This window comes from Oreochromis niloticus, linkage group LG14, assembly GCF_001858045.2.
Source record: "Oreochromis niloticus isolate F11D_XX linkage group LG14, O_niloticus_UMD_NMBU, whole genome shotgun sequence".
Taxonomy (NCBI): domain Eukaryota; kingdom Metazoa; phylum Chordata; class Actinopteri; order Cichliformes; family Cichlidae; genus Oreochromis; species Oreochromis niloticus.
Genome location: NC_031979.2, coordinates 12,038,255 through 12,057,944, shown reverse-complemented (window position 1 = coordinate 12,057,944; position 19,690 = coordinate 12,038,255). Strand labels below are relative to the sequence as shown.

The window sequence follows — 19,690 nt, the reverse complement described above, 5'->3', positions numbered from 1 at the left end:
GTGAAAGACACATACACCAATATATTCAGAAGAAAACTAAACAAAAACACCAAAGCAGCCCTGCAATCTTAACAAAAGAAGTGTTAAATGTTGAATAACCAGGCATCGTGACATAATACGAGTATTTAATCAAGAATATTCACTTTTCTAATATCACCCTTTACTCTAATTTGGGTAGATATCCTAAACAGAAACGTTTCTGAAGTATAAAGTGCTGGAAAAACATTTTTAATATTTATTGTTGAACAGACTGGGGCTCTAATTCGAAGGCCAAGACTTGCGTTTTTGTCATTTACTGTTATTTCATTACTCAGTAAAAGTATTAAGAACGCCTTTCAGTACAAAATAATATGATTTAACACCAGTACAAGCCACGGACCTGAAATAACTATACTCTGTGATAACTTTAGAGTTTTCTACATTCACCAGACATGTTATTAGGGACACCTGTTCAACCGCTCAGATAACAGCCAATCACATGGTATCTACTTAGTGAATTTAGGCATGTAGACATGGTCAAGACGATTTGCTAAAGTTCACACTGAGCATCAGAATTAGAAAAAAAACACTGACTTTGAATGTGGCACGGCTGTTAGTGCCAAACAGGCTGGTTTGAGTATTTCAGAAACTGCTGATCTTCTGGGATTTTCCACACACACAAAATGTCTCTCAGGTTTACAGAGAATGGTCCAAAAAAAGAGAGAACATCCATTGAGAAGCAGTTCTCTGGGGGAAAATGCCTCGGTCAGAGGATTGACTGGCTTTTATATACCACTTTTCTACTCTGAGCACTCGAACACCTCAAAGCAGATGGGCTACAGCAGCAGAAGACCACACTGGGATCCAGAGCTGTCAGCTAAGAACAGGATTTTTTGTTTCCTGGTCAGAGGAGCCTCCATTTCTGCCTCAACATTTGGATTGTAGGGTCAGAATTTGGTTCAAACAACATAAAAGCATGGATCCACGCTGCCCTATATCAACGCTTCAGGCTGGTGTAATAGTGTAGTGGATAATTTCTTGGCACACTTTGGGCCCCTTAGTACCAAACTGAACACTGTTTAAACACTACAGCCTACCCGAGTATTGTTGCTGATAATCCCCATCCCTTTGTGACCACAGTGCAACCATCTTCTCGGATAAAGTGTATCACAAAGCTCAAATGATTTCTTCAACATATGTTTACTGTACTCAAATTGCCTCCACAGTTGCCAGCCTCAATCCAATAGAGCACCTCTGGGATGTGGGATTCATAGGAGAAATGGACCAAAATCTCAGAGGAATGTTTCCAGCACCTTGTTGAATCTGTGGCATGAAGAATCAAGGTAGTTTTGAAAGAAAAAGTGTTTTGACAGAAAATGATCCAAGCTGGCAAGCAGGGTGTAGCATAGCAAAGTGGTCAGTGAGCATATGGCAGCTTCAGCTGAGTATTTTCTTACCAAAAAGTAAAGAAAAACAGAAACACGTGAATCAGAAAATACTGTAATAAACAACGTCCTCCTGAAGCCTGCCAAATTCTTGTTGTGAACACACAGAATCTGACTGTGGCTTACCATTGAAATTAAGCCTTGATTATGGTTACAGATGCATTTCTGAGGCTTGCCAAGGCCTTGGTTGGTCATGCAAAGATGCAGGGGGAAAAAAAAAAAAGCATCCCTTCATTTCTTTTAAATTCTACATTTAATATGATGAAAACAAGGCCCTGTACAATCCACCTTCGCAGTGAGTACAATATTTATTTTACAATTTGTACACATTAGAACATGGTGCTAAACTGGTTCCAGCTGATCAAAATGCAGTCGAGAACGAAAAATAATATCCTCTTTGCACACCTACACCAACAGGAACCTTCCATTCAGAGAGAGGAATCTTTTTTTGGGGGGGTGGCCTATCATACAGCAGGCCTTACGTGAAAAATGTGTCATGAGAGTCCAAACACCTTTTATGGAGTTTCATGTGTCTTATATTCCCCTGATTGATCCATTAGATAAAAGCATGCTGTGAAGCAACAGCCCTTGATCTCTCTAACCACTAGTACAGACCTGGCCAAATGAGAATGGCATTAAATAGTTCAGCTGTGAGGTGGACATGTTTGATAGCAGACATTAAAACAACCCCCCCACCCCCCTAAAAAAAAAAAACCCAGACCTATTTGCAACATAAATTAAGCACTCTTCATGTTTTCTCAAGTACTCAAAATGTATTTCACTGCTGTTGTAAACCAGGTCTGTACCAGTTAACACTCCGTCCTCTTCTTTAAATCTAAAAATCCTCTTGAGAGGAAAAAGGCCTATCTGTCAACCTGTACAGCCATTATTGTGCCACAAAACACAAACAGAACACATTGACATCAACATTTAAAACAGGGGAGTGAGTTCAAATGTTTTCTCGTTCTCCGTGTGGCCTCCGATGCGCTCATTTGGTGGCAGCGCGTCGTTGACCCGCAAACAGGCCCACTAAGTTCTCTCGAAAGGCCACAAGAAACATGATTTTATACAAAACTAGACTCCCTCATTTCAGTTCTCTCAGCTGAAGAAATCTAATAATGCTAGAAAACTTCACCATCCTTTGCATGATTTTTTTCTTTGTTTTTTTTTTTTACGTTTTTCTTTTTTTAAACACATTTTTATGGAAGAAATGTTAACCTTCCCAGTGTTTCCCAGAATCAACAATGAAAGCATTTCCAAGTTTGTTCAAACACATAGCAGTCCACCAAAAAAAAAGAAAAAAAAAGAAAAAGAACGAAAAAAAAAAAGGCCCTCAGCTTCTTTCAACTCGACGCTAGCTTTCATTGAATTCATTTGTTTTATGCTACATAAGTGTACACTTTGCGGTCCTCTGGTGTTCTTGCCAAATATTCCCTCTCAATGAGTCCTTCAATGCGTTTCTTGATGACTACAGGACTAGGAAGGAATCGTGCCCGCAACTGCTGTGTGACCTGTGGAGACACATGAAAACACGCCTGTTTAATTCACGGCTTCTTCTTTCGTGGCCTTTTTATTTACCACTTTATTAACTTTGTGATGCAAGACTCTTTTATATCAGCTTTTTATGTGAAAGAAGTAAACCACTAGAGCACACTAGAGGCTCTAACCTCTTGTGCATCATATAATATGCCACTAGGGGACTCACTGACTGGTGCTGTCCACCACAGAACATTATTACAACTATAGTTTTATTTTTGTGCTCTTTACAAGTGGGCTTTAGCTACAGCTTCAGCTGACTGACCTCTGCTACCAGGACATTGTGCTGCATCTTCTTTCTAGACTTCATGATGCGAACGATGGCAGCTTCGATCTCATGCTTCCTGTCGTCGTCCACTTTCTGACGCGTCTCCTTCCTCTCTGGATCTGACTCCCCCTGTTTAGCAGCAACTGGGTAGTGCACAAAAAACACACGGCAGACGGACAATAAATGTAAGAGATCATGATGAAACGTGTCATTTTCTTATGTACATTCAATAGCCACTTTATTAGGTATGCCTTGCTACTACTGGGTTGGAACCCCCTTTTGCCTTGTGAGCACCGTAACTCTTTCCCTCATAAAGGCGACATGTGACCACCTCCCCTGTACCCTTAATGAGGAGTTCTGACACCTTAGCCTATAATCAATAAAGATGTGGTTTGATGACCATCAGTATAGTTTCTCCAAGGGTAGCTGCATAGACAGAGACCACCTGCACTACCTTCTGCTGTACACCCATTTTATTCAGAAAACAGGCCTGAAATATGACAGACATTGCTCAAGTTCAGAAGAGAGCTTCAAGGATTACTTCTAGCAGGCTTTCAAAGCGTAAAGAGGTAATAGACAAAATCATCAACAGTACTGAGACAGACTGTGGTGTTAAAGACTTGTGGTGCTTTTGTCTTTCGGTCTTCTTTTGAGCTGTAGCGTCAGTTTCCTGTTCTTAGTTGAGAGGAGTGAATATGGTGTGGTCTTCTGCTGCTGCAGCACATCTGCTTTAAGGTTGACGTGTGTGCGTTCACGGATGCTTTTCAGGATACATGTAACGAGTGGTTATTGGAGTTACTGTTGCCTTCCTATCAGCTTGAAGCAGTCTGCACATTCCCCTCTGACATCAACAAGGGATTTTCAGAAAATATTCAGAGAGCGGTCGCTCACTGAATAACGCCTATTACTAAGCTTTAAGAAAATAAAAGTTCATTTTTTTAAGCCTGACACAGTAAAAATCTACATTCACCCAGTTTACATTCACAGAATAACACCTAGGAAAAATCAAACTAAAGCTGTGAGCCTCAAGAAAAGTGCTTAACTTTATGATTTTTTTTTTTTCCCATACCTGTCTGGATTTTGACACGGTGCAGTTTGGAGGTAAACTGGTCGTTAACTGTAAACACATGGCCATTTTCGATCTCCTTGGACTTTGGCTCCTTGGTGAGAACTCTCTGTGTTGGCTTCCCACAGGCCAGAGACTGCAGTGCTCGCACCAGCTCCCTCTCTGGGATGTCCGTCTCCTGCTGGATTTCCTACATAGTGAAGAGGTCAGGCTTTGTGTCAACATTGTACAGAGGCCACAGACTGAACTGACCTTTTCCTGCTTGTCCGCTACAAATGAAGACATATGGGGACCAAAATATCCTACTGTGTAGGGTACTAAGGAATGAAGTTGTGTACCTCAAAGGTGGACTTCTCTCTGTTGTTGAAAAGCATCAGAATGGTCATCTGGAAGGTGGACACTTGGAGTATGTGCTTTCTAGTATTGGAGCCTGTCACCTGGGCACCACCTACTCCGACCTCTGACCCATCCTCCTGTTCAAATGTTGGGATAAGGCAACATAAAAACATTAGTCAGAATCCATTTTGACAAGATGTCCACAAAACAGCAATTTCATTTTTACTTTCTTTTATTTAAAATTGTTACATTTAGCTGCATTTGTTAGTCTGTCATTTTGCTTATATTTAAAACACTAAACTAATTTATAAAACAGAAAATTAACAATAAGTAATGAAAGTAAAGCCAGGTCCACTTGTTATTGTAAAATGAAATAAAGGTTGCTGAAATGTACTGAGACTCCCCTTTCCAATTGGAGCGTACCTTTTTAATTGGCCCGTAGAAGGTGGCATTTAGATCTGCAGAGCCCATATGGTGCTGCAGGGTGAGCTGTCTCCCACTGTGCTTCCCAAGGTAAAACCTGCATGCAGAGGGGAGCCATACAAGATTAACCTTCAACAAATGATCAATGCAACTTTGCTTTCTGCAGCAGTACACAGTAGATTTTTAGTTTGAAATGTTGTGTCTAGCAAAACATACACGGTAATATTTTCATGAATGGGACTAAAAGAAAAAAGTAATCTCCATGTACTACTTCTACTGGTAACAACACATATAATGGATTTATTGTTCCTTGTGGATCACACGGAGAAACCTTTTAGAAAATCACCAGACTGAAAAGCTAAGTGCTGTTATGAAAGCACTCACATGTAATCAATAAACTTCTAAATCTGTGAGTGAAGTGAACAACTAACAAACCTTCTGAAGACTTCAAATGCATGTCGAGGTGAAGGTGGAATATTGCACTTGGGTGTTGCTGATTGCGTTGGCCAGTATCCCGTGGTCAGGACTCTAACAGTGAGATCGACCCCTCCAAGTGACACCTTGAGTTAGGAAGGAAAAAAAACAAACAAGACATACGATCACCTACAATGATGTGATAGTGATACTATGTGGTAGTACTGGTAGCATTTACATTTGGGAGAAAGACGTGACCTGACTTAAAGCTTTTGTTTTTGATAAAGCTTATAGATGAGGTTGGATCAGGTGACACTGAATCCTCCCTTAGTTAAATTGTAATAGGCCTAAGCTGCCGGGGATTTCCCATGATGCACGTCAGTGTTTCTTCATCACTCTCTCTGTGTTTATACACCACTCTGCAATTAATCATTAGTTATTATTAATCTCTGGCTCTATTCCACAGTATGTCTTTTGCCCTGTCTCCCACCCCTCAACCCCAACTGGTCACAGCACCTTCCTGGTTCTCCTGGAGGTTTCTACCTGTTAAAAGGAAGTTTTTACTTCCCACTGTCGCCATTGCTTCCTCATGGGGGGAAAATTATTGTAGGGTCTTTACCTTACAATATGAAGCACCCTGAGGTGCACACACAAGATCCAGACATGACAAATATCACACAACACTACTTGGACCATGAATTTAAAAGCAATGTGTATAAATATGAACTCAGACAGGTTACACTGTTCACCAAATGGAGCTATAGTCACCCCAGCAATCTGAAAGCACAGCACAAACCAGCACAAGCCAGAAGCTTGCACTATGATTTTCCAGGATATGGATAATTAGGCGCCTAATTGTTAATATGTAACTGAGCAGTGCAACAAAGCTCAGTCAATCAAGCAACAATGTCCTGATTACATTTACTAATTAGGCTCTTTATTGTGACAAAATGCAGATTTTCCTCACCCCAGTCGTCTGTAAATGTTGTCTAAACTCATCCATGGTGGTGTTGGAGATGCTCATATCTCGGAACATGCCCTCCAGTTTAGAGGTGAACTGACAGCCGCACTCGGTCTGTGCAATAAAGACATGAAGAAGAATTAGACTTATAATTGGAAAGCTATTTAAAAGAAAAGGGGACAGCTGAACCTGAAATCAAATGTAAGAACATTTTCCTGGGCTGCAGAACCAGATTTAGAGATATCAGCTATAGAGATATCTGATTACTCCTAGCCTCGTCATGCTCAGTGAACTCCCAAAAAACCAAAGCATGTATTTGAAAAAACACACCAGCGTTGCTTCTTTCTAGAAATCATGACTCAATAAAATCCATAAACCTTGTTGTGAGAGACTCATGGGAATCTTTCCCGCACAGCTAGCCTCTTGTCATAATTGGAGAGACGCTTCCATCTGCAGGGATAAAGTGGCGGGTGCAGTTTGGTAGAAAAAAAAAAAATTCCAACATAAAACTGCTCACATCAAGGTTTGTGGATATCTTTGAGTAACTGGGTCATGATTTCTGCAAAGAGTCATTTCTGCTGAGTTTTTCAAATGTTTTTTTTTTTTGTTTTTTTTATGGCCGCTTTGAGCAAAAGAAAGCGAAGGACATCTGGTTCTATTATATTCAGGAGAAATAAGCTGTAGAAATGTCTGCTTTCTCCAAAACCGAACAAGTCTTACTGAAAAAAATGGATAAAAAGCACTACAGAGCACAGAAAAGCTAAGAATATTTGATTTTGAAGGCAACTGTCTATTTAAAGTAAAGAAACATTGTTATAATGATCAAACACAGGCAAGTGGATACAGTCTGAAAACTGTATGTTTCCTTTTACCTAAACATCCACTGAAATGCAAAAACACTGAGAAAAAAAAATGTGAAGAAGTGTGCATAAAACATCTGACCACCGTGGCTAGTCTCCAAGCACCCGGGGATCTTTCATTTTATATTCAGCTTACTCCAAAGCGAGAGTTATATCATGCCACATGCCTGCTCACCTTAAGTTTTGAGATCATGTTCTTTTCCGAGTCGTCGGAGACGCTCTTGTTAGTGAGCAGCCTGCGAGCCAGGTGCTGCTTGTAGTACCTCTCAAACACGTCCTTCTCCTGCATGAAGCGGAAGAGCACCATGGCCTTGTCCAGTATAGACTCCACTTCTTGCTCTGTCAGCTGGATAAAAATAACAGGGTCAGATTATACCCATTAATCAAAAACAGACTTTATGATTTATTTTGCCCAGCACTTTTGAAAACACAAAAGAAAGCAGAAACACAACTTTTTACATGAAAACATTGTGTGGTTTTTTCCTTTTTGGCATTTTTTGAAGTGAGGTTATAAATTTTAAAGAAGCAGGTCAGTAAAATCTGTCATATGTTCTAAAAATAAGAGCATGAATGCATGATTAGTGGGCTCACCCCTTTAACGCCTTTCTTCAGTTTGTCATCGATGAAGAGTGAGAGGTATTCAGGCGAGCGGGAGTTCAGGTTAAGGAAGTACTCAAAATCTCCAGCAATAGTTTGTTTAAAGAGGCGGTCGTTGTTGAAAGACTCCTGGAGGAAGCGGTCAAAACGGGACTTCAGGTCCAGCAAACCCTGCAGGAAGACAGGGAATGCAGCAGCAACGTGCATTAGAAAGAGCTTAACAAACAGTAGCTACAGCAAAGGAAAGGTGGTCTCATCAGAAAAGGTGAATCTGCAAGTAAGAGCTGATGTGGTAAAAGAAGAGGCTGCTGTTTCCTACTAGAGAGTAAGAAGTGAGTCATTATTTTAACCAAGAACTTCAAAAGGACTTAAAAGCTATAAGATTTTCAAAAGCACTGATGTCTTTCTAGTTGCCAGAAGGACCTCACATGTTAAGTACAGTGCAAAGACTCAGTGTGGATGAGGGTAAAGACCATCATGGTTTGTGGTAACAAACATGGGAGCAAGAGCAGTTATTCTCTGCTGGGAAGTAATTAAAGTGCATTATGGTCAAGGCTCATCACGCAATGGCATGCTGAAGTGTACTGAACCAAAGGAAATCCATCTGTGATCTCTTACAAGGTAGCACATTCTCAGTACCATCAGAACAGTCCATCTTCAGCAACATTATGTCGACTGATAACCCAGTGCCATACCTGAATATAGTCCACAGGGTTTTTCCCTTCTCCTTCCTCTGACACCAGGGCCTTGCCCTGCTCCCGCAGGTATGAACTCATACACTCACACATGGTCTTCAGCCCATTGGGAACCCTGCTGAACAGCTTGTACATGCATGCCAAATCTGTAGAGAGGTAAGCATGAATACACACATGAGCACACATCAAAAATCCACTTCTGCCCACTGAAAAGGGACTGAGCATCTGAGATCTGCAGAAAAGATGGAGAAATATACTCTCCAGGCACTACAGTTCCAGTTTCACTGAAATCAAATCATCATTGAATTCCTCACATATTACTATTTGTGGCATGAACCAATGGGAACACGATATGACTGTATTACTGAGCCAGTAAAGTATTTCCTGGAAGTGACAGCTTCAAGGTTTATTAAAGAGTGTTGGGGATTTTCTATTTCGCTGTAACTCGTGTGGATGTCAATTTAAACAATAAATCACCAAAAATATGAATGCTAAAGAGGTGAAGTGGAGCAGCAGGCTGTGACTGAGGGCTTACCATCTGTTTTGCCATTCTTAAGCATGTGGACCAGGCCTGAGTTTTCCATTTCTACGATGGTCTTCATGTGTTTGGAGATGAGCTCACGTTCCACCACCTTGACGATGGGCTCCTCTGTGGATTTATCCAGGCAGTGCATTACCCGCTCGATCTCCTCATTAATCCTGGCTTCAACTTTCTTTATGTACACACTGGCACTGTTTTCTGCGAGGAACTTTTGGCTTTCCATCTGAGTGAAAACAAGAAACAGTTTATACGAGAGGTTTTAGTTCCTTTAAGGGAAGCCACAAAGAAATATAGATCCAAATTAAAATAAATAAATAAACACATAAACAAGGAAAATGAATTTCTCTCCCAAACCTGGAAAAATTCTGCAGACATTTCTAAAAACGGTGCTTCAAAGTCTTCTTCATACACAGATCTCCCTTCAAGGCCGAGAATCATTAACATTTGGCAGGCATTTCTAATGGCTCCCCTAGAGAAGAGGAGAAGCAAACCAAATGGTAAGTAATGCAAAACAAAATAAAACATTAAAAAAAAAAAACAACTTTTGTGGAAGCTCATTTCACACTCAGCATAACTGCCAACTAACTTTTTACTATTCATCCATTGAAAAACATTTACAGTCCACAGTGCATGAAATTCAGAATAGTCAATGTTTTTAAAATGCCAGAGGCTCTGAGGCTTTTGCCCACTGGGTGCAAATGCAGCAGATGTATTTGACAGATCTTTTATTTCTAATACCAAAGGCATCCTCCATGTCCACCCCTGGTGAGAAATGATGACTTTTCCATTTAAAGATCAAGAATGCAAACTTCATTTGATTTAAAAACTAAAGATAATTTATTAGATAATGCTATTTGTGACTTTTGGCTACCTGTCCACCACCTCTCCCTTCCTCTCCCGGGCAATCATGTCTAGCAGGGTTTGTCGGAGGTGGTCTCTGATGCAACCATAGCGAACCACTTGATCCCTAAATATGATAAGGCCCAGGTTGTAGACGTTCTCCACGCTATTCTGCTGTACGTACACCCGATCCTGTGACACAGACACACAAAAATGTCCCAAACAACATTAGAATGAACTGGAATTAACAGCAGCTGAGCTTAAATGTATATTTAAGCATATAAAATACAGCTGTTATGTGTAAAATGTTTATATCTAACGCTTATCAGTCTTACTGCATGACTGTATACTCACCATATACATCAGGATATCTCTAATCATCACCATAGCTGTCTGGTGGTCATTCCAGGCCTGATTTAGGGTTTGGAGGAAGTTATTGTTTAACGAATTGAGAACATCTTCCCGTACCTTTGGGCGAGACAGAAACACAGCCTTAGAACTCAAGCAGACACCTGTATTTGTGTTTTGTTGCTCGTGCAGCATTTTAATGCAGGCCTTCTTTACTAGTCAGGCACACAACAGCTTGATAACAGTCACACTGCAGTGTGACTCAGCACAGTAAACTAAATGTCTCAGTGGAGTAAGATTCTTAAGGGCACACTGACCTCTCCTTTCTTCTCCTTCGGGGCAGAGGTAATATATTACGGCCTCTGCTCCTAATGTTACAGGCGACCAAGCTTTATGAATGCACCGACTTTTTCTTTTGCACATCCAGATCAAATGCCAGAAGCAAAACCATAAATCTAAACATGCACTATGCAAAGTCATGGCTTGCTTAAAACAACAACAACAAAAACAATGTACCCCATATTATATTCATCTGTTTTGCCCCTTTCTAATGCTGCTTTTCCATCATATCAAATATTACATATATTACAAATCAAAGTGTGTGTGTGTGTGTGTGTGTGTGTGTGTGTGTGTGTGTGTGTGTATAAATCCTTTATTTAACTTTCTTAAACACCAGCTGTAATTAAAGTATGCCCTAAGTTATCAATTTCTGGCCTATATTAAAGAGCCAGAGACTGCATATGGTATCAGCTAAACTTCAGGTCTTAACAGGGTAACATTTGAAATAAATAAATAAATAGATAAATAACAAAAATGACCTTAAAAGCCAGAAGTGATTGTAGAAAATAAACATCTGAGACCGAATAGACATGCTTGCTTGGACTTAAAGCTTATTTTCATCCCTTGTCTAGACAACGATGAATCACTGCTGAAAAAATACACATCTCCAAATCCTTCTCTCAATAATTCATAATAACATTAACTATTAGGCCCAAAACAATATATAACCCCCCCTCCCTGCAAAAAAACAAAACAAAGGCACTACTGACTGAACCTCTCGACTGTCTTCCAAACTTAAGCTGGGTTGAGACGATGCTGCGTTCATACCATTACAACTGTTTCTTTCAAAGCGATGCCTTTACCATTATAAGACAATAAAAACACACTCAGCTGTCAGAGAACTCCTCTTTGATCCATTACTTGTTGACATTTCCTGACTGCTCATTTACTAAGCTTGCCAAGCTGAGAATGTGCATTTAATTAAGCTGTAAAACCATCTGGCTGTTATTCAACAACATCGTGCTGAAATATTGCTCATTGTGTGTCTGCTCACTGTAAGCTGCAAAGAGGCATTTGCGACAGATCTCATGGACAGGCACAATTTGCCACTAATTATACATGCTACAAAAATACAAGTGACAGCTTAGGAACAATTATGCTTACTCTAACTTATTAGGAGTTTTAAGAAGGAATAAATCTCAGATAGCCCTTCTTTCTGCCACTTTTGTTTTTAAAAACAAGCTACTTAGGATAATCCACTTCACTAACATTTTATTTTCAGTGGTAAAACAAACCAATTATATGTCCGATTTGAGAAAATGACTCCATCATCAAAAGGATCCTAAAGCTCTTCTATAACGCACAGGACATCGCCTGTTTTATTAAGGCCTTTCAGACAGATGTGCCTTCTCTCACAGCTGAAACCCCAGAATAAAACACCACTGAAGCCCCCCATCCTCAAACCTGGGCTTTTCCTTGCCTTCCAGCCACAGGCATGAGGCATCTGCTAAAAAAAAGGGGGGCGTGAGTGAAGGGTTTTACAAATCTACCACAAGACTTAAGTAACAGCCTGTGGATTTATATTCTCCATCTTTCTGCCTATGTGCCTTTACAAGGCTGCTCATGAATGCAACTGGCTCATATTTTCTGGTTTTGCCTTTGTTGTTCAGTATGGCATGCAAGCCAAGCAGGGGAAAAAAGAAAAAAAGAAATCATAATATGAATCCTATGACAGTTTCTGTTTAGCACCAAACAGACTTTCAAGCATTTGAGTGAAATTCAGCCCTGACATTCGAACAACAGGCCTCATTAAAATCTGATTTTAATATTGTGTTAACTGAAGGAAACTATTCATAGGCCAGGTTAGGTTATTCTTTTGTGGAACAAACCGTCTCCAAAGAGCAACTACAGCTTCTATCTTTCTTTATGTAGATCAAATCCAGTCTACTTTAAATACCAGCACAGTATTGTGTAATACATACCAGGCCACCATACATTTGCTGTATGTATTACACACAGGAATGACAGACAGCTCAAATGAACTCTAAATATTTTAGTCAATCTGTCATCACTTGACTTCCAGCAACTGTGTTAGGCTGTGATCTGTGATGGCCTTACTTTGTTGATAAGGTGTTCGGTAACAACTTCACGCAGGCCGGTGTACAGCTTCTCTCCATGTTTATGAAGCACCATCGTGTAGGCGTTCCTATAAAGTTCCTCAAAACTCAGGCCACTGTTGTTCTTCCTCTGAATTTCCTGGATGGCATTCTTCAAAAGGTCCCATATGTTGTTGACATACTTCTCGTCCATCGTCATCTGCAAGCAGTAACAAGTAATGGGTTTCAACCGGACTATAACCAGTGATTAGTTGTGTCAACATGAAGAATCTGTGCATGAGAACATGTGCATACCACATCATGTTCTAGAAGATCAGTACATTTTGCTAGTAAGGGAGCTAAGACTCCATTCACACAGGCCTAGAAAGTGGTTGGTGACTGTCTGGTGACCACTGGTTGCCAGGGAAAAACGAATATTACCCAATTGGCTGTGGTTGCAATGGTTTGTGGAGGTTGCCAGCTGTCGCTAGGAGAAACTGACTGCAAAGAGGTATAGGGTGCTTTACCCAAAACACCTTTGTGAATGCTTTGCTTCCCAGCAGGTTGCCACTTTGCTCATAGTTTGCATGGAATATGGCAACTTGTCTGCAAACACTGGCCAACTTTTTTCTTTTTTTCCCCCCTGTCCTGTTTGGCAGTGTAGCAATCAGAATTGTTGTCTGAAGGCCAAAAAATGACAGATTTAATTTCACAAGTGAAGCATTGCGGCATTTGTTGTAATGGTCCACTTGCTACTCATATTTTAATAGACCTTTATTAGGGTTTTTTGATTTTGGATTATCACAACCATAATGGACAAGACCGGGTGATGGAAAAGAAAAAACAGAAAAAGTGAAGAAGGACAGAGAGAGAAAGGGAGAGAGCAAAATCAACACCTGTTGGGGGGGGGGGGGAGACCACAGCAACAACCAACATATACATAAATAACAATGACAGTCACCCAGCAGACACAGTGCAGAGACCCCAGGGGGTTGCAGTGACAAGCCTGGAGGCTCTGTCAGCTAAGCCAGAGCAGACCGAGCTCCGTGGCCAGAGACCCGAGACCCAACGGCACCCCACCCCCCAGTAAGGGCCCAACAGAACCAGGGGGCCCAGTGTGTGTGTGTGGGTGGGGGTGGGCCCCACACCTGAGATGTTCTAAGAGAGAGGAGAGAGGGAAGACAGTGTTATCATCTAGGTCGCCCAACAAGCAAACTGAAGGGGGGGCTGGAATGTTACATTTCAGAACCTTTGATAAGACTTCACATATCTGGAACCAAAACCTCTGAATAGGTGGACAGAACCAGAAAGCATGGATGTCATTGTCAGGTGTATTGCCTTGACAGTGCGAACAGGTGTTAGATGATGCAAACCGATCCTGAACATCCGTTGATCTGTATAGTGCTCTTTATGAAGGATTTTCAATTGTATTAATTGTAGATTGGGCTTCCTAGTCATTTTAAACATATCTGAGACCAAACGTTGTGATCAAAGCTGACTGATAGATCCACCTCCCATTTTGTGCACTTTATGTTCAACATATGTATTTTGTTGTGCCTGAAATGAACAAATAAATGAAATGAAATGAAATGAATGAAATGAACAATAGGAAGATAAGATAAGATAAGTTAAGATAAGTTAAGATAACCTTTATTAGTCCCACACGTGGGATATCTATTTTGGAGAGCGTACTGTATATTTGGAGGTTTTAAAATTAGGGAATTGCAATTGTTTGTAATTCGACCTGATTAGGCTTAAAATTATTTTTTACTTTGGATTAAATTTGCTGCTTATGAAATCTATAGATTTAATTTGTATTCTAAAAATGTATTCTTGTTAATCCCATACTGTAAAACTAATCTGTCAAATGACAAAGTTTCCTTTGAATATATGTTCCAACTATTTAATACAACTCAATCTAGGAAGTATTATCCATCCATTCTCTTCCGCTTATCCTTGTCAGGGTCGCGTGGGGGTCTGGAGCCTATCCGATCCCTTAGGGTGAGAGGCAGGGTACAGTCAGTCTGTCACAAATAGAACCATCCGGACTCACATTCACCAACCTAAACCCACTAACTGCATGTCTTTGTACTGTGGGAGGAAGCTGGAGTACCCAACACAGGGAGAACATGGAAACTCCACACAGAAAGACCCTGGCCTAATGGTGGAATTGAACTCAGGATCTTCTTGCTTTGGCAACAGTGCTGACCAACGTGCCACCCTTGGAAGTATCATATTATTGTTTTCTAGGATGTCAGGGTTGTTCCAGATGGGTTTATGTTTACATGGAATTAGTGAAGACTCATTTTTAGAAATTCCCACCACGCTGTCAGAGAGGAGCTGATATTGATGCTTGAGCTAATGAACTGTAGGTCCGAAATCTCTATATTATTGCATAGTGCCTGTTCTACGTCTAGCCACAGCTCATCTAAGAGGGTATGTTTTAACCATCTTGAGGTGTACTGTAGGCCTGTTGGCTAAGAAGCAGTAGCCCCAACTACTTGCTAAGCAGTAGCTGAAGTTGAAAAAGTACAATTCAATCCAGAAACAGAAGATGTTTATCTTCAAAGTAAATAATGTGCCTTATGCTGAAACCAACGTGTTTTAAAAGGCATAACTATTAGTTAAAATGGACGTCCTCCATTTCTGATTTGCATCACAGGTTTTCCAAGTTTCACTACCACTAGCTGGTTAGTTAGTTACCAAGAGTTTGCAGACAAGTCGGTGTCTCCCATGCAAATTACTTGCAACCTTGGCAATCTGCCATTGACAGCATTCTCCCCTAGGCCTGCATGACTGAGGCCTCATGTAGCATGGCAAAATGAACATCAGAGAATCAACTGTTCATATCACATATGGATATTAAGAACATTTTGTTGATACTGATGTCCAAATTAATTATTTGATAACTCCTGATCTATTTTCTGCATGTTTAAATAAATGGCTTTCATTATCTCTGAGTCCTCTGAGTCAATGCACGAACAGAGTAGGAAAAAGACTGACATGTGACTCATGTGTCACATGTGTCACTGCCACAAGGCTGACGTCACTCTTCAACTGCAACAATTAGGATTTCATAAGCTTAGATTACAATGACACACACAGATGTGTGTAGGTCCACCCCCATAAGTAGTCCCCCACCCCCATCCCAAAATTTTATTTTCCGTGGATTCCACCTTCATTGTTGGTGCCCTGCACAGCAAACTGGAGAGCCTGCAAATGTCTGCACGGAGCCTTGTGTTGATCCTGACCAAATGAAGTCACTTGAACACGAGCAGGTCCTCTCTTACTCACAGATGTGTAATATATATACATAATACCTGTATTAGTGGCATACGGATCTGGTCTGATGGATGATTAGCACTGGCTGTCACGTGGAACTGGCTCATGCTTCCAATCTCTATTCACGCCTATTATGCCAACAAGCTATGTTTATATTTGAATTGTTTGTGACTTGGTTGTGCTTTAACTACTAACATGAAAGTGGCTGTTTTCACATATTTTTGTGCCAGCTCTGTTATGCTACGTGTGTGTAGAGGAGGGAAAATAAGGTGACTACAAATGACAGCATTTGAGATAATTAAACAGAGATGAAACTGAGATTTAAAAAACTAAAACGTTAAATAAAATACTTTGGCTCAGTGGTGATGTAGATTACATTTTGCAAAGTGTCAATCCTCAATCTTTGATTTCTTTTTTTTGTTTTTTACCTCATTATTGAGTATAAGACACTAACAGAGCTTATTACTCCTCTAGAAAACACTTTCTTATTAATACATTTGCTCAGATCTGCAAATATTAAGAAGATCATTTCTTCCCTGCTGTGTACACTGCCTATAGAAAAAAAAAATCCAATCATAGGATAAATCTGCTTGTTATAGCAAACTGCTCAGATTAGAAAGAAAACTGCAAGAGTAAAAAAGGATGCCTCTCAATAAAAAAAAGAAAAGAAAAAAAGACACTAACATGAGGTACATTAACAGCTCCAGGAAGTGCTGCTCCCATTCCAGCTGATTTTGAAACCATCACATTCCTGTAGCAATGATAAACACTAAAGACTAAGCAGTTTTCATTCTTTTGAACACTGTGTTGTGAGTTAAAACACCTCTCAGTTTCCTCAGAATCCTAACCTGGTATGCTGGTAAGGAAGTTGGAACGATTTTATTAGGTTAAAACCTTTCCCTCTCTCTCTTTCTTACTTAAACCCCAATTAACCCCCCAAAATGATTTGTATAGTGAGAAAGCTGATATCACAAAGGGTAAAGGTGAGATATATAATATCTACCATGTCCTCTGAAAATTTGGCTCTGTCAAAACAATCTCATAGGCTGCTTTAAGTACTTCCATAAGCACTATGAGGAAAATGTAAAGTGAAAGCATGCAGGTCAGTGTCTATACACTAATATTAGGGTCTGTCATTGCATACACCAAGCAATTAATATTAAATATTTACGCATACATGGGCGTGGGTTTCAGTGCTTCTGAAGCTACCAGCCCCAGCTCTTATAGTTTAGTTTTTTAAGGTTTCAGATGTCATTTTAAACCAGAAGGAAAGTTTTTTTTTTAACGTTACAAGGCACTACAGATAGAATAAATAACCGTAAAGTAAGGACCTAGTTTAGCCCAGCTGTAAAGCATCATGGTAACAAGAAATCTATAATCCAGTCTATAATTAAAATCTTTAAACTTACTCTAGACTCTTTGCGGGATTCCTAATTGCCAAAAACACGTTATCCAAAAGCAGAAAACATAACACACGCCACCCCTGTGCTACTCCTCAGCAGGCAAGCCCAAACACATGCACATTACGACGCTGGTTTGACAGCAGCTCTGACAGTTGTCCTATCAAGACTGGGCCACGATCAGAGGGCCCATATGCATATATGAAGGTGGCACTGAAGTAAAACTTCGTCACTAAGATCCATCAGCTACATGGATACTGTTGCTACGCTCTCATCAAGCCTTTACAGACAGGCTAATGCTTTATGAAAATTTAGGTCAGTTCAGAAAATAGATAATTCAGTGTCTCGCAGACAAAGGGAGTGCCATGTGAGCGAGGAATCGATGCCAACACCAACACAGGTCCACAAAATCCCCACACGTATTAATCCAGAACCAAGAACTGGGTTAGCTCATTTTGGTTTTTATTAGCATCATGTACAGCGGCCATAACGCCGCTGAGGCTAAAGTACAGATCTCTGTCTGCACAAACGTCCGTTACATTTAGAGCTCAGTCATAAAGACATTATGCGTTTATATATATATATACACATATAGACACATTTTAGAAAATGAGCAAAAATAAAATCAGTCAAAACAACAAGTGTCAAGACCCATGGCTAACGTTAGCATCGGCTACTTGGCTGATCATATCGGCTAGCTAATGTCTGGGAAGTTGTAAGACAGTTAAGCGACAGGGAAAATAAAAGTGATTTATAAAACTTATCACCGAGCAGGTATTATAAATGAGTTCCCATCTATCAGACCGACCAAGAGTGTGGGAGACTGGATATCTGACGGCTACACTTTGTTTACGGATAGTCAAGTCACCTAAGCTGGTTAGCCTATTAGCATTTAGCCCTTAGCGCAGACCACGGTAATTGAGTCCGCGACCGTCGGACGGGCAAAGCCCCTACTGCGGCGTGCACTTACAGGAAAGGCCCGTATCCTCATTTTGGTGTCCTTCTTGGTGCCGCCTTTGCTGAGATTGGACATGGTTGCCTCGTCCGTGGGCTCCGTATTCACATGAAAGTGTTGTCCAGGGAGGACTGGGCCGACTACTGGTTTATGGAGCAGCCGACGAGCTTTCACCCGACCTCGTAGCTCCGGGTCCCAGCACCACAAGTTTATTGTTGACTGCCAAACACCAAATCCGACAGTTCTTCATACAGCAATGGCGGACTACCTGCAGTTCTCATTGCGCAGAGCTCACGCACTCCAAATCACGCGAGGATTCAATTAGTACGAGCGTTTTCTCAACTTTGCTTTGTTTTGAGCTCGTAAATTGCTGATTTTCAATTTTAGAGCATGCGTTTAACTGCTATACAGTACTATTGTAGTTTGTTTACTCTACCAGTATGACACTAGAGTGAAGTACAGGCGCAGTAATAAAGTAATAAATAATTTTCAGCCACTGTAATTGTTATGGTTCAGATTGTATACATAAAATAGATCACTTTATGAAATAGTATGTATTGTTGAAGATACATATAAGTATATATCACGAACACTGCGCTATCATAAGTGACTAATAAACATGTCCTCTTTTAGGCCTACTTAACTACCTGTTCCCACAAGTCAAAAATTATCTGTTAAAATTATTTTATTATTATTTATTTATTTAATTCGTTTTATTAGGTTTGTGATGCTTTGTAAGATATGACGGATGCATTTGTCCTGTGATCTGAAGTCTACAGTAGCTGGATGGGTCTTTCCTGGACGTCTAAGTCTAAGACTGACCTGTCTCATTTTCTTTCCTTATTCTGTCATGTATGCGCTATTGGTGGATTCTCATAATTCCCAAAGCTTAGGGTTCAGTCTACTCCAAACCTTTCTGACAGCTTTTCAGTGCATGGCCTTTATAATGACACAGAGAGCAGATATATCTCACGAAGACAGCCCCACCCACCTGTTGTTCCTTTAAAAACTTTTTTGGGGGGCTTAATAAGGAAAGCCCATCATAAAAATGTTGTTTTAAAGCAATCTGCTTATGTCAATTCCATTAATAAAAATATAATATGTCCCCTTTAATCAAATTTTGCTTTCTACTTCCGATACAGAGTTGTGGTCAGAAGTTTACACACACTCATCATTGGTATAATTTTAATGTGATTTGGGGCTTTTAATGATTTATTTGAACTGCTATTTTTCCAGGGTGGAATGATTGCACAGCAAGAATTGGGGTGTACAAGTTTGGATTTATTTTGGATTTTTCTTAAAAACTATAAATCCTTTCTTAAATATATACATACACCATCTTAAATCTTTTCATAACTGGTACTGCAAT

The 19,690-nt window shown here is 40.2% G+C and overlaps 1 protein-coding gene across 1 annotated transcript; it reads right to left on the bottom strand.

Annotated features, from left to right (window-relative positions):
- Positions 1–1,658: 1,658 nt before the first annotated feature.
- cul3b (cullin 3b) lies at positions 1,659–18,619 on the bottom strand. Its single transcript, XM_003449252.5, has 16 exons — positions 18,337–18,619; positions 12,707–12,904; positions 10,316–10,429; positions 9,993–10,153; positions 9,476–9,590; positions 9,116–9,344; positions 8,581–8,726; positions 7,880–8,056; positions 7,464–7,634; positions 6,435–6,542; positions 5,489–5,613; positions 5,054–5,150; positions 4,633–4,767; positions 4,298–4,484; positions 3,226–3,371; positions 1,659–2,935 (listed from the first exon to the last, which is right to left on the bottom strand). The coding sequence occupies exons 1-16, from the start codon at positions 18,397–18,399 to the stop codon at positions 2,804–2,806; spliced, it is 2,304 nt and encodes a 767-aa protein (XP_003449300.1). The 5' UTR covers positions 18,400–18,619; the 3' UTR covers positions 1,659–2,803.
- Positions 18,620–19,690: the final 1,071 nt, after the last annotated feature.

Excerpts from the sequence above, each read along its gene's own strand:
- cul3b (XM_003449252.5), bottom strand. The coding sequence starts at position 18,399 with ATGTCCAATCTCAGCAAAGGCGGCACCAAGAAGGACACCAAAATGAGG. Across the intron at positions 10,430-12,706 it reads CCGAACACCTTATCAACAAA|GTACGGGAAGATGTTCTCAA; the intron begins GTAAGGCCATCA and ends TCTCGCCCAAAG. Across the intron at positions 6,543-7,463 it reads ACATGATCTCAAAACTTAAG|ACCGAGTGCGGCTGTCAGTT; the intron begins GTGAGCAGGCAT and ends TTTATTGCACAG.